At 35.4% G+C, this 14,569-nt stretch overlaps 1 protein-coding gene across 4 annotated transcripts in view; it reads left to right on the forward strand.

The window, feature by feature from the left end:
- The window catches only part of Alg5 (ALG5 dolichyl-phosphate beta-glucosyltransferase), a 48,393-nt gene extending 39,714 nt beyond the window's left edge, over positions 1-8,679 (forward strand). For all 4 annotated transcript variants that reach the window (XM_027928700.3, XM_027928699.3, XM_027928701.3 and 1 more), the window contains exons 8-10: positions 773-924; positions 5,626-5,711; positions 8,478-8,679. In XM_027928700.3, the coding sequence (XP_027784501.3) occupies positions 773-924; positions 5,626-5,711; positions 8,478-8,593 (354 nt within the window). In that variant the 3' untranslated portion in view covers positions 8,594-8,679. The remainder of the gene's footprint in view (positions 1-772; positions 925-5,625; positions 5,712-8,477) is intronic.
- Positions 8,680-14,569: the final 5,890 nt, after the last annotated feature.

Below are 14,569 nucleotides of genomic sequence, written 5' to 3' on the forward strand. Positions count from 1 at the left end.
TGTCTTTTTTTTAAATCTAAATGAGTCTTAAATACAGTGATAATTCATAATCTTAATTTTTAAGATTTCCAATGTTGAATGAGTAAAGGAATATTATTTCCTGTTACTACCAATAGTAATCCCTGATAACAATAATGAATCCTTAGATGGATTAAAAACTACTTAAGGTTATATCCAGAGTATTAAAGAATTCAGACTGTATTAAAGAATACAGTCTGATTAGGCATCTGGCATACCTAATTAGAGAGACAGGGTTTTTGTTTCAAACTCCTTTGTAGTTTGTAACCTCTGTGATAACTCTGCTGTACTACTTCTGTCAGTATTCTCATTTGCTAGGTATCAAACTAAAGGTTCAAATCTTAGTGTTTTGTTTTTCCATTACATTCTAGGGCCTGCTTTGAAACCAAAATGTGTATGGGACAAAGAGGCATAAAATATGTAGGTAGATGAGATGTTCTCCTTACTTGTAACAGCTCCAAACCTGTTTCTCCTGGTAGGTGGAAACACTGGCCTCCCACAGGTTCTGTGATTTATCTCATCTGACTCTGTCTCCAGGGAATCTGTGACTGCTTCTGCAGTGTCTCTGCTCTGCTCTAGGCAGTAATCATCCTAACTGTTTTATATACTTTGTTGGTGAAGCTGATGGAACAATGATGTCCATATGTAAGACCTGCCCCGTCAATGAAATATTAAAATGCAATTATGTGCAGCCAGGTGTTTACTACTTTATAGATGAATGGAAAAGTCATTTCTATTTTGTCTTTGTTTTCAGCGTTCTTACTTCCGCACTCTTCTCATGTATGGGTTCCACTTTCTGGTGTGGTTCCTTTGTGTCAAAGGAATCAGGGACACACAGTGTGGGTTCAAATTACTAACTCGGGAAGCAGCTTCACGGACGTTCTCATCTCTACACATTGAACGATGGTAGGTTTTTAACTAGAATGTATCTGGTAGATCTTATTACCCAACAATTATTCCAGATAAGAAGAGCAGTCCTGTATTTTCATAATGAACATCCAGATTTAAACAAAATGTACATTTACATTTATAAACTTAATCTGTGCCTTTATACCTTTACTCAAACCCAACATATGCTTTAGTTATATGTTCACCTTAATTTTATACAGTATCAACTGAGAAGCCTAAAAACATCTTGTTTTTTAAGCTTTCTTTTCTTTATTCCTTTGAATTAAAAAAAAAAAAAAAAAAAAAACACTGAAATACCGAGCAAAATAAAGTCTCCATTTCCATTTCTTCCCCTCCTTTTACAGGAGCTAGTGTCTTTCTCTTAGGCCAGTCCTTCACCTTCTGCATCCTTTTCCACCTTCTCCAAAACCTAATCCTGTTCATTTCCTTTTCTCTTTTGTGTATTCAGCCTTTTCCTCTCAATCACATCTTTCCCAAAGCCCCCTACTCATGCCCTTCTAGCTCCGTACCACTACCACCCTACTCTTCTTCCACAGCCAGCTTTTTCTTGAAAAACTGGTCTGTAATTCACTGTCTCTATTTTCTCATTTCCTTCTCACTCTAATAATAACTCACTTTAATATGGATTTTTTTCTCATCCCTCGTACCTCAGTGACATTAAATCCAGTGTTCATGTTAAATGTTTTCATACCTAACCCATTAATGGCATTTGATACTTCTGCTCCCTCTTTTGAAGTACACTATTCCCTCCAAATAGATCTACCCCAGACCTCGCTCAGCTCTCAACCCATATTCAGTAAGTGGCACTATTATACAGAAGCTAGAAACCTTAGTGTCAGTCCTGACTTTCCCCCAGCCCCTGCATATATCCCGCCAACATGACCAAAGCATGTTGGTTTTATCTTTTTGGTTTTACCTTTTATGTCCCTCTCTTTCTCTCCATCTTCACCACCACCATCCAGGACACCATCCTTTCCCAGACTACTAGGTCGCAGCCCAAACGGGCCTTTTCAGAACTTAAAAGGTGATCATGCATCTCTTTTGTTTAAAATCTTCCAATGGCTTCCCATGGCTGTGGAGGTGCTGCAGTCTGACCCCACCTGTGTCTCCATGCACACATGCCTTCCTTCTCAACTTGTCCTCCACATCCTCCGCAGGCAGCCTGCCCTCACTCTCCACACTAGCTCAGATTTCCCAATAATATGTTATGCTACACCATGAACTCTGTTCCTGTCACCCATTACATCTATAGTTCTTTCTTAATGCTTCTTTTTCTCTGTTAAAGCGTGAGCTCTACGACACCAAAAATCCCATTTTATTTTGCTTACTAGTTTATTCCACCATTGAAATAGTGCCTGGTACATAATAGGTGCCCAGTAAGTATTGTTTGAAAAATTAGTGATTTTGTCATGAGTTCTGGTGGGTATTTTATAATTATTCCAGTATATGACCATTTTTATAGTCTCTACCAGTTTTCTATATGTTTCCAAAGACATATGTCATATAATCCCCCCAAAAGTATTATTTATTTATTTATTTGTTTGTTTGTTTATTTTTGTACTGGGGATCAAACTTGGGAGCACTTTACCAATGAGTTACATCCCCAGTCCTTTTTTTTAATTTTTGAGATAGTATTTCACTGAGTTGCCTAAGATCTCACTAAGTTCCTGAGGCAGACCTTAAACTTGCAATCCTACTACCATTCTTGTAATCCCCAAATAATTATTTTAAAGAAATTAGTTTGAGAATTAAAATTATTTAGACATGTTTTAAAATCTTTTTTCCTAGATTAAAAAAATTTAAGTAATATAAATTTGATCTTCAAATTCAATGTTTTTTATTATATTGAAAGTATAAATTAAACTGATAGTTGATGGGACTCCATAATCTGAAAGTCTAACTTAAGAAGCAATTCTGGAGTAATGTCCTCCATCTGCACTAGACAGCTGCCAAGTGCAGAATTAGGGTCAAAGAACTTGGTTCTTTGTAGTTGAAAGAAAGGATTTAGAAATGAAGGACCCTGTTTTTCACTGTTGAGGGTCTTTTAGTTTTCTTGAAATATAAAAGATTAGAGTTGATTACCTAAAAATCATGAAGTTTCCTGTCAGGATTATTCTAGGCGGCATTATCTAATAGAAATACATGAGATACAGATGCAAGCAATATATTAAAATATATTAAAGCTATATTCCTGTAGCCACATTAAAAGTAAAAAGAAACAGATGAAGTAAGTTTTAATAATATATTTTAACATAATATATCCAAAGTATTGTCATTTCAGCATGCAATTATTGTGAAAAAAAAATGTTGAGGTATCTTTTATTCCCTTATGTACTGTATCTTCAAACTTATAGCAATCTCAGATCAGACCAACCACATTTCAGGTACTCTGTAGTTTTGTATAACTACTGGACACTCTACTGGACAGCAAGTTTCTGGGGTTTTGTTTTAGTTTTTTGTAAGTTGAAAAACCAGTATTGGATTTTTTTCCTTTTGAAAGTTATGTTTATGTGCATGCCTTCTTAATGATTTGTTTTGGATTTCATTAACATTGTATTGACCCCACTTAAAATTTTAGACTCACATTTTTCTTTATGGTCTAGCTATGTTTATTTTGCATCTGTAAAGGAGAACCACCAAATATTTTATCAACTTACTTAGCAGCATACCCTTCCCCACAGTTAGTAGTTTGTCAGTGCTTGTTATTTAAACACCTCTACATTTAAACGTTCTGCATATGGATATTCAGTTTTCCCAGCACTGTTTATGGAAAGAGGCATGTTCATGAACATGAAAAAAACATTCTTCAATCATTGCTTTGACAGTCTCTTCTCTTTGTTTTCTCTATCCTCTCTTATAGTGGAACGTCTTTGCTGATCCTATAATTTCATCTTCTCCCTTTTATATTTTAGTTCTTTTGAGGAGATTCTAACAATTTTATTATCCAGCTCTCCTTTTGAATATCTGTTTCTGCTTTAATTTTTTTTTTTTTTTACAGTACTAGGGATTGAACCCAGAGTCTTGTGTTGCATCCCCAGCCCTAAAACATCTATTCTTGTTTTATGACTACAGTATTTTCTCTAGCTTACTGAATGTCTTATTTAAAACTTCAATGTTTTGTTTGTTTGCTGCATTGTTCTCTTGCCTTCACTTTTTTTTTCATTTCCTCTTTATCATTAAAATCTTTCCTCTAATGCCTTTATTATGATAGTAAAACTTTCATAGGTATCTGTGCACATATGCAGAGCCCCTAATTCACTGATAGATTTCACTACAAGTTAAACTAGTAGAGCCACATGAAAGTCCCACCTGTTACTATCCTTTGGACTGGGCCCTTTTCCCTAAAGTGGGATCCTTCAGTCTCCTGCCTAGGAGCCATGAATCAGGCTGTCAGTATTCATAGAACCAAGTAGGGGAAAGAATGAAGGGGGAGAGAGAGAGTCCTGTTGCAACTGCGCCTATATCCCCTCCAGCAGACATATTTAAGGCCTCTGATCCCTGAGCCTGGGGAGAGGGAGGGTTCTGGTACGCATTAGCCTGCTTCTAGGCTTCTCCACTGCTATTATCCATTTCCCTAGTTACCACATAACCTGTCCAGCTGTTTTACAACTTCCAAACTTTTTTACTATCATTCCCTCTTTGTTCTTGTGTGTTTCTTCCATTCTTCTTGCTTTAACTTTGTGACATTTCAGGATCTGCAGTGTTTAACAGGGTCTCAGTATACTCTTACTTCTTTAAGATGTATCTGTTAGTGAGGTAACAGGTATACCAGAAGCCAAGTAACAAAAAGAAACATGGTAGTTCTGCCAAATCCACATTTGCAAAAACAAATTAAGATGTCTTTGATGGAGAATAACCTTACATTGCTTCTGGTAGTACAAGGCTCTGTCCAGAAGTGCATGGTATTTTAGTTAAAATTTGGGTCACATGTAACATAGTAATGTGAACTGCAATTTTTGGTTTTGTTTTTTGTAATGAATGTATTCACTTTATTCACATTCTAAATTGTTTAAGAGGAAAAAGATAGGTTTTAAAAAACCTTTCAGTCTAGGATTTTTTTTTTTTTAAATACAACATGATTTCAACTCATCAATGCTTATTTCCCCATCTACTTTTCATTCTTCATTTTTTGTGTTGTTTTGTGTCTTTAATATACTACCATTAGAAAAATATTTAATAATGTTATTCAGATTATTGCATATCATTAGAACTGAGTCCACTAGCTTTAGAAAGTTAAGGTTTAAGCACCAGACTTAATATTGAAACTATTTCCTTCTTTCATAAGTACCATAATTTTGGTAACAGGTTAACAAAAGTTTTACATAGTCCTTTTAAAGACACAATCCACTTTTTATCATCTTAATTAAATATTTTATTTGGATAAGAAAAACTCTTTTAAAAGGTAGTTTTCATATTGAGTTAGCCACACACTTGGAGCCCACATGGCCATTTTCACTTCTGAGCTTTTCTGAGTTGTGATAGAGGTACAGCATTTTTTATTTCACTGTTAAGTAATGACATTAAATCTCTTGTTTGCTTTGAAGCTTCTGAACCACTCAGTGTTCAATTTTTGACCTTCTGTGAATCTGATCTCAGTTTTACAATGTAAGCTTTATATCTGCCTTGTAAGCTTCTTCAGAACCTGCCAAGGTAGAGATTAAATTACTCATCTTTTGTCGATATATTTTTCTATTTCAGGGCATTTGATGTAGAACTTCTCTACATAGCACAGTTCTTTAAAATTCCAATAGCAGAAATTGCTGTCAACTGGACTGAAATTGAAGGTGAGTTTATTGTTTATTTGCAGCTGCTGAGTTTTGTCAGATGAAAGGAGACATCAAATAGTACAACTGACCAGTAAAGTTCAGCTGGTTTTAAGGTTCTCCCCTCTTCTCAAATCAGGGACTTCTCAGCTGTCAGAGAGCCAGTTCCATGAGAGTGTTGCTCACTCATCCCCTCCTTCAGGCTTGTTCCTTCTGTATGTTTTCAGTATCTTCTTGTGGTCTTCAGCAAGGTTCTTACCCTGGTCAAGAAAGTTTAATAAAACCTCCAGTAGGGCTGGGATTGTGGCTCAGAGGGAGAGTACTCACCTCTCATTCATGAGGCACTGGGTTCCATCCTCAGCACCACATAAAAATAAAATAAAGATATTGTGTCCACCTATAACTAAAAATGTTTAAAAAAAAAAACCCTCCAGTAGACAAGGTCATAGTAATGTGACAATAGAAGTAAGGCTGAGGGTTGGGATTGTGGCTCAGCGGTAGAGCACTCGCCTAGCACAGGGGGGACCTGAGTTCTATTCTCAGCACCACATAAAAATAAAGGCATTGTGTTGTGTCCATCTACAAAAAAGATTCATATTCATTCTTATTCTCTCTCTCTCTCTCTCTCTCTCTCTCTCTCTTTCTCTTTCTCTCTCCTTAAAAAAGAAAAGGCTAATAGTCTTTATATATATATATTCTTTTGAAATAAACTTTTATCATAAGCATCACCATTTTTTAGTTTTACATTATTTTATCACTCCATGGATATAGAATACCTACAAACCAAATAAGAAATAATAATAATAAGTGTTTTACTCCAAGCGTCCACAGTCCATCAGTGCCATTTTTAACTATTTGCTATTCCTGTACATATTCCAAAAATGTAAAGAGCTATAAAATCTATAATAATTTGAAATTTATCATAAATTTAATAATTACTATTTTAAAAACCTTGATTTGGTATATAGAATTTAAAATATATTCTAGTTTTCTACCTTGCTTGCCTTAGAATGAACTTAAATTATTTCATGGTAGGGGAACAATTACTATTACCAGCTGAAGTCTTTCTTTTTTTTCATATATTTTATTGATGTATTATAAATGTATATAATAGTGGCATTCGTTGTTACATATTTGTACATGCATACACACAGCAATATAATTTGGTCGATATCATTCGTTAATAACTCCCTTTTTCCTCCCCATCTTCCTCTTCCTGGTCCCTTTTCTCTACTGGTTTTCCTTCTGTTTTTATGAGCTCCGTACATACTATTTTTTCCCTGACTTCCACATATGAGAGAAAACATGACCCTTGACTTTCTGCATTTGACTTATTTCATTTAACATTATACTCTCAAGTTCTATCCATTTTCCTGAAAATTACATAATTTCATTCTTTTTTATGGCTGAGTGAAACTTTGTATTTTATATATAAATATAAAATGTACCTACTAAAATGTGGTGTAAATGTATACCATGTTTTCTTTGTCCATTCATCTGCTGATGGACACCTAGGCTGGTTCCATAGTTTGTCTATTGGGATTTGTGCTGCTATAAACATGGGTATACAAATATCATTAAAGTATGATGACTTTAATTCTTTAGGCTAAATACTGATGAGTTACAGTACATCTGGGCCATATGGTGGTTCCATGCCTAATCTTGAGGAGCTTGTGTACTAATTTTCATAGTAGTTGCACTAATTTATAACCTCACTAACAATGTAAAGTGTTCCGTTTTTCCAACATCCTGTCCATCAGCTGGAGACTTTTTTTTAAAAAGTCCACCTTTCTCCTGAGCACACATGGTCGTCTCTTTGAGAGTCATTGTTACAGTAAGCCATTATTTTATTGCCATTATTGCTCTGTAACCTCAGTTTAGAACAAAAAAAAGGTTAAGGACCAGTCATGAGATTATACAAACCATGTAGTTTAGAAGGATTCAAACCTCTTGGTGTCTTGCTGAGTCAAACAAAGTTTACAGAAATGTTACTATCTCCACCATTATTAGCCTAGACTCAGAGGACTGGGAAGCAGGTCAACTCTGCTAACTTCTCTGTGCTGGTCTAGGTTTAATAATAAAGTATAACACCAATATCTACAAAGTCCTTTGGTTAGTGTTTTCTGAAGAAAGCTGTTATATAAATTCAGAGTAGTGAAAAGATTTTCTTGAGGATAAAATGTAATTAAAACAGTAATGAAATCTTAAACCTTCCTCTTGATAGATACTCACTTACCTGAAGGTATAATACAAGTAAGGGTTATAAGAATCCACTGAGGAAAATGGATCAGACCCGGAATTAGGCTGGTATTTCTGAGTAGCCTGAGATCACGAAGTCTGAACTAAATGATTTGAATCTAGTCACAGGCTGTATTTTTCACCATTTAGACTGGATGATAGGACTGAGGATGTAGCTCAGTGGTAGAACACTTGCCAAGCAGGTACAAAACCCTGTTTTCAATCCCCAGTTCCAAAAGAAGAAAAAGTTGGGTCATGTATAGAGATAATTATATTCATCCATTATGCTTTATTTTCTGTTGTTCTATATAGAATTATTATTTTTCATTAACAAGCATTCAGTGATCAGTTTTTATACTAAGTGTTGCCAGAACCCTTTTCAGACACGGTCCCTCCTTTCCTATTGAAGTTCAAAAAATTTTTGGTCAAGATTTAAATAAAGTGTTAAAAGCTCACAACAATCATGTAGATGGACTTTTAGGATGCGGTTTTAAACTGACCTTATCCCCTAAGTTTAAGCTTATTTATTTTAATTTGTTTAAATTGCAGGTTCTAAATTAGTTCCATTTTGGAGCTGGCTACAAATGGGCAAGGACCTACTTTTTATACGACTTCGATATTTGACTGGTGCCTGGAGGCTTGAGCAAACTAGGAAAGTGAATTAGATTGTTTGAGATCTTTGATTCTTATGTATCAGTGTCACATTATTTCAATTGAAATTAAATTTTAAATAAAGCTGGGATAGACCTGTTGTCATTGTCTGGCTTTGGGTAATTTTAAAGAACTACCATACATTAAAAAAATTTTATACTTTGGGACAGAAATTTAAAAAAAAAAAAAGGTTTGAATCAAAAGTCAGATTTTCTTTTCCTCTAGCATTTTTTAAAATGTAGGCTACTAGTCATTATAATTCTGAGAAATGTAATTTTAAGAAGACAGAAGCAATGATTCTTACTCTGATATGCCTACATAATTCTCATGAACTTAAATATAAATCACATTCATGTAACAGTTTTCAGTCATTTAAACATGAAGTTAGTATATGAGTCTAAATGTACACAAACTTAAGCATATCAGAGAAGCCCATATTTCAGCCCGTGAAAACTCTAGAGAATTAATTATGTTAAAGGTAAGAAAATAGACTCATTTACCCCTTAGGAAAGTAGCCACATCCTAAGACAGTCTTATTTCTCTTCCTCCCAATTTTATTTACATGTATTGTACTCACTGTCTCACCTTCTACACTCTTCCCTCTCGATTTCATGTGATGTAGAAATTCTGATTGAAAAGATAAAGATTTTAAAATATTAATAAATATATTTACTTAGTGCAAGAAGCCTGTGTCATTGAGATATTATAAGGCCTAGTAGCAATTAATGAACCTCAAAAAAATCAGAATTAGATTATTTCTGACATCCTAGAGAAATAAGATGATAATAGTAATAATAATAATTACTATTATATGCCATAGTTTGGATTCGGAATATACCCCAAGACCCAAGTATTGAGGGATTGGTCCCCAGCTTTCAGTGCTACTGCAAGGTTGTGGAGCCTTTAGGAGATAGGGCCTAGTGGAAGGCTGATAAGAACTTTGGAAGTTAAGTCATGGCCTTGAAGGGGATATTGTAACCTTGGCCCCTTTTCCCTCTCTGTTTCTCCCCTTCCCAGTTGCCGTGAGGTGAACAATTTGCTCTACCATGCACTCCTGCCATAATGTGCTGTGCTGCCACAGGCCCCAAAGCAACAGGGCCAACTAACCATGGACTGAAACAGCCAAAATGAATCTTTTTTTTCCTTTTAAGTGATTTGTTGCGTGCATCTGTTACAGCAACAGAAAGCTGACTAACATAATACCTAACATTTAAGGAGTGCTGACTGTATGCCAGCCACTGTTCTAAACACTTGGTATGTAATGACTCATCTTAACATAAGAAAAAGGCATAAGCAAGTATTTGCCCAAGATCATAGTGGAGTCATAGTTCTAACACAAATAATCTGGATCCAGAACCTACATTTGTTAATGATTATGTTATAACTTCAGTTTCAGAGGATATGAAAATCAGGGATTATATATGTATGAAGTTGCAGAATTTCATTAAACATTTTAATGGGAGAATGACCCCAGTACTTTGAACACCCAATGATAATATCACAGCTACAGTAAACAATAAACTGAAAATAAAAGCCATTTCTCACATAAATTAATATCCCCAGCACAGTGCTTAGCATATATAAACAATAATGGGTAAAACAAAAAAAAAAGCAAAAAAACAATAATGGGTAAATGAATAAACAAATTGTATTTACTACCAGATTTTGAGAACATTTAGTTACTTAAATGAACAAAATCAAACTTATGCAAGTAGAAATAATAGAAAGCTAATATATGAAAGACCATGAACATTTATATGAATTTAAAGTATAAACCTTGAGCCCAAAATAACATTCCAATGAACTGTAAGGTAATGAAATGATTAGTTATTGCTCTTTGTAAGCTAGTGATAACAATGCATATTTTGTAGCTTAATAAGGGGATATTGTAACCTTGGCCCCTTTTCTCTCTCTCTTTCTCCCCTTCCCAGTTGTCATGAGTTGAACAATTTGCTCTACCATGCACTCCTGCCATAATGTTTTTGGGAGGAAAATGTCAATACTTTTTACATAGTTCATCTGTGAGCACTATTGAAGGTTTCTGATACCTTTGATGCCAACTTTTCTAAGCACAGATATGCTAAGAGCATGGTACAGAACCTGACAGGAAAAAAAGTAGATTCATTTAATTTACAGAGCCTGCTAACAAAGATAATAAGCAGCAGTAGCAAAAGTGAAAATATCAGCTCCTGTCCTTTAATATGTGTTTATTTGACTTGAGATCACATCTAGATCAAATTGTTTCTTGACATCTATAATTTTCCATCTCCATGTAGTTTTGTACTTCTACCATTTATAGTTGATTCTCCAGTCCTATTTTCCATTTTCTTTATTGAATTGTAATTTCCTTAGGAGCAGAAACTTTGCTATTTATTTTATTTGTGTGTCTCCAAAGCATCCTAAATTGTGATTGCTCAATAAATGTTTCCCAAATGGCTAAGTAATGCTAGCATTTCAATTCACTTGTCAAAAAATAATTATATGAATGACGTTATTCATTTCATTGACAGCTAAATCTCCTGATGGAATAGTCTAGTGGATAGCTTTGTTTTTATACGAATCTCAAAAGCAAAAAATCTACAATTAATAAATGTATATTGTTAATCCAATAAGTAATTTGTAATTTACTGGTTTTGAAGTAAAATTCCAGTTAGTATTTTAAGGGTAATAAAGTCCATTACTTTCCTAGATTTGAGCCTATCTGGGTTCTGATAGGATTGAGGACAGAAAAAAGGACAAAAAAGAACAGCCATGTTCCTTACCTGAGTACTATCACAACATACCTCAGAAATCCTCCTGAACAACTAGTTTTCTGTGTCCCTGACTCAAGTTTCTACAGTAACAAGATGTATGTACATGGAGGACGGGTGAATGTCATTGCTGATAATTCTACAATCATCGCAAGAACAGTCAAATTAGGTCCCCAGAATCTACAAAACATGTTGACTGCAAAACGTGTCCTCCTGTCTAGAGGTATGAGTTTATTCAAGTCCTCCAAAATAAAACTAGGCAAAGTAAAAGTCCTTGATGTAACAATACAATAGCCCCCAGTTTATCTCCAAAAAATACGGGCCAGGACTCTACAAGGATACCTGAAACTAGATAGTAGTTACAAATGCTATGTTTTTTCCTGTACAAACATACCAATAGTAAAGTTATAAATTGGGCACATAAAAGGTGAGCAATAATAAAATAGATCAATTATGACAATGGACTAATATAAGTTCAAGGAATATAAGTAATATAAGTTCAAGGAACCAGACACATTCTGAAAAGGGATGAATTTTTGTAGTACAAATTGAAAATTTTCTGTATCTCTATGGGACTCTCCATGCATAATGCACAACTTCAGTGAAAACACTCACCTCCATCTAGGAAGACAGTTTATATCCTCTCAGTACTATTTGGTCTTTGTCATTCTTCTGAAATAAAACAGCAATCCTACTTGTTTATATTTTGCATTGCATTCCTTAAGATCTGTAGAAATATTTTCCCAAGAATTTTAGTAAAAGGGCCAACTGAATCTGAATAATGAAACAATGACCAAAAAAAGTAAAGTAAGGACTTCCACTTCTGGGAAGATGGAGTAGATATTTCTCCTGCTAAATACAGCTGAAAATAATGGACATTATATCTAAGACAAACATAGTTATTCTCTGAAATACAAAGAAGAGGGCAGACTACTGACCAGGGATCTTGAGACTCAAGGAACAACATGGAGTTGAACTCCTTGGATTTTATTTTCATCGTAAATGCTCCAGACTTGGAACTCAAACTGGAAACTTAGAAAGCCAATGAACACTGACTGGAAAAATCCTCCCAAAATGACTCTCTTGCCAAAGAGTCAAGAAAGGAGCAGACTAGTAGGGCAGAAAACTTGCTTGTTGTTTGTTTGTTGCAGTACTGGGGATTGAATCCAGGGTCACTTACCACTGAGCCCTTTTTATTTTGAGACAGGATCTAACTAAGTTGCCCAGGCTGTCCTCAAACTTGTGATCCTCCTGCCTTAGCCTTCCAAGTAGCTGAGGTTATAGGCATGCGCCACCACAACTGTCTCGACAAAACTTTGGGACAATAATTTCTCCGCTCTAGCTAAACACTACAGGAAAATGGTGGCCCCCAACCAGCAAACCCTGAGTTGGGAGACTAGACTCAAACCTCCATCAGGCTGTAACCAGGCACCCAAATAATCCTTCCAGGATGATGTCAGAGTAGACCAAGTAGAGAGTAGGACTTTTATCCCCACCCAGTAATGGGATCTGTACCAGCATGGTAACAGAGAAGTCTCGGCTTCTATGCCCACCCTGCAGGAAAAGGAGCTCCATCCCTGCTCCACTGAGGTGGTGTCAGAGGAAGCCTAGTAGAGTCAGTCATGTGTCAGAGAGGTCTTGTTACCTCTGTAATGAGATCATCCCCACCACGGTAGCAAAGGCTGCATAGTAAGCCAGACTTCCCAATCCTGCCCAACAGCAATAAGCACACCCCTGCTCTTGGTTGTTAGCCGAGGCTGAGTCAGGGAGCTTTGTACTCACACCCCCACTCAGCAACAACAGGGTGGTGTTCCTCTTCCCCTGCTGGAGTGGGGTCAGAAAATGCCAGCTAAAACAGAAGGTTTAAGATCTCAGACCATTGTAAAATTGTCCAGATTTCAAAAGAAAATCACTCATCAAACTAAGAATCAGAAAAATCTCAATTTGAATGAAGGATGTGGGAAACAATAAATAGACACTAATGCTGATATAACTGAGATGTTAATATCTAACAAAAATTTTAAAGCAATCCTCTTAAACTTTTATTTTTTTGTGGTGCCAGGGATTAAACCCAAGGACTCATGCAAGTCAGGCAAGTGCTCTACCAATAAGCTACACCCACATCCCCTTTTAAATGTTTTACAACAAAGAAAGCAGCAAAGAGAAAGTTTCAGCAAAATAACAGAAGATATACAGAGAAACCAAATTAAAATTTTAGAATTGAAAACTGAAAAAATTCTTTGGACTGTGAAGGGAGAAAGGAAAGAAGCAGGAAGTTGGGTGGCAGAAAAATCTGACCAACAAAGAGAAAAAATAATGGGTTTTTTTGCACCAGGCATTAATCCCAGGGACACTTAACCACTTAGCCGCATCCCCAGACCTTTTTCTAATTTTTAATTTGAGACGGGTTCTTGCTAAGGTGCTTGAAGACTCACTTAGTTGCTGAGGCTGGCCTCAAACTTGCAATCCTCCTGCCACTGCCTCCTGAGTTGCTGGGATGCACCCCTGTGCCCAGCAACAAAAGGAAAATTTAATGGAAAAAAATAAAACAGAATATCAGAAACCTGCCGGATTGTAAAAATATCTAACATTTGTGTAACTGGAATTCCTGGAAGGGTCAAAAACAATCTTGAAGCAATAACTTCTGACACTTGACAAGAGACGTAAACCTATAGATTCACATCTTTACAGGATCAACTCAGAGTTAGCCATGCCAAGATACATCATACTTAAATTTCTGAAAACCTGAAAAAGTCTTGAAAGTACTCAAAAAAAATACATCTTATCTATAGAGGAAAAATGATTTAAACAGCAATGAATTTATCATCATAAATCATGGAGGTCAATAGCACACATTTTTCAAATGAAGTAGAAGGGAAATAGTGTATATGCATAAAATCTACAAAAACCATCACACTTAATCATCAAAAAATACTTTCCTCCAAGATCATGAATAAGGTGAGGATGTCAACTCTTCCCTCTCCTATTCAATATAGTGTTGAGAGTTCTAGTCAATGTAAGAAGTCAAGAAAAGGAAATGCACACAGATTAGAAAGAAAAAACAAAACTCCTATTTGTAGAAAAGATTACTATTTACATGGAAAAGTCTAGTCTGTTTACAATAAAACAAATTCTCCTAGAGCTAATAAGTGAGAAGGACAAAGTTATAGATAGGCATACAAAAATTTATTATATTTCTAGATACTAGCAATGAACACATGGTCACTGAAATTAAAAATG

Source organism: Marmota flaviventris, chromosome 4 (assembly GCF_047511675.1).
Source record: "Marmota flaviventris isolate mMarFla1 chromosome 4, mMarFla1.hap1, whole genome shotgun sequence".
In the NCBI taxonomy this organism is placed as follows: Eukaryota; Metazoa; Chordata; class Mammalia; order Rodentia; family Sciuridae; genus Marmota; species Marmota flaviventris.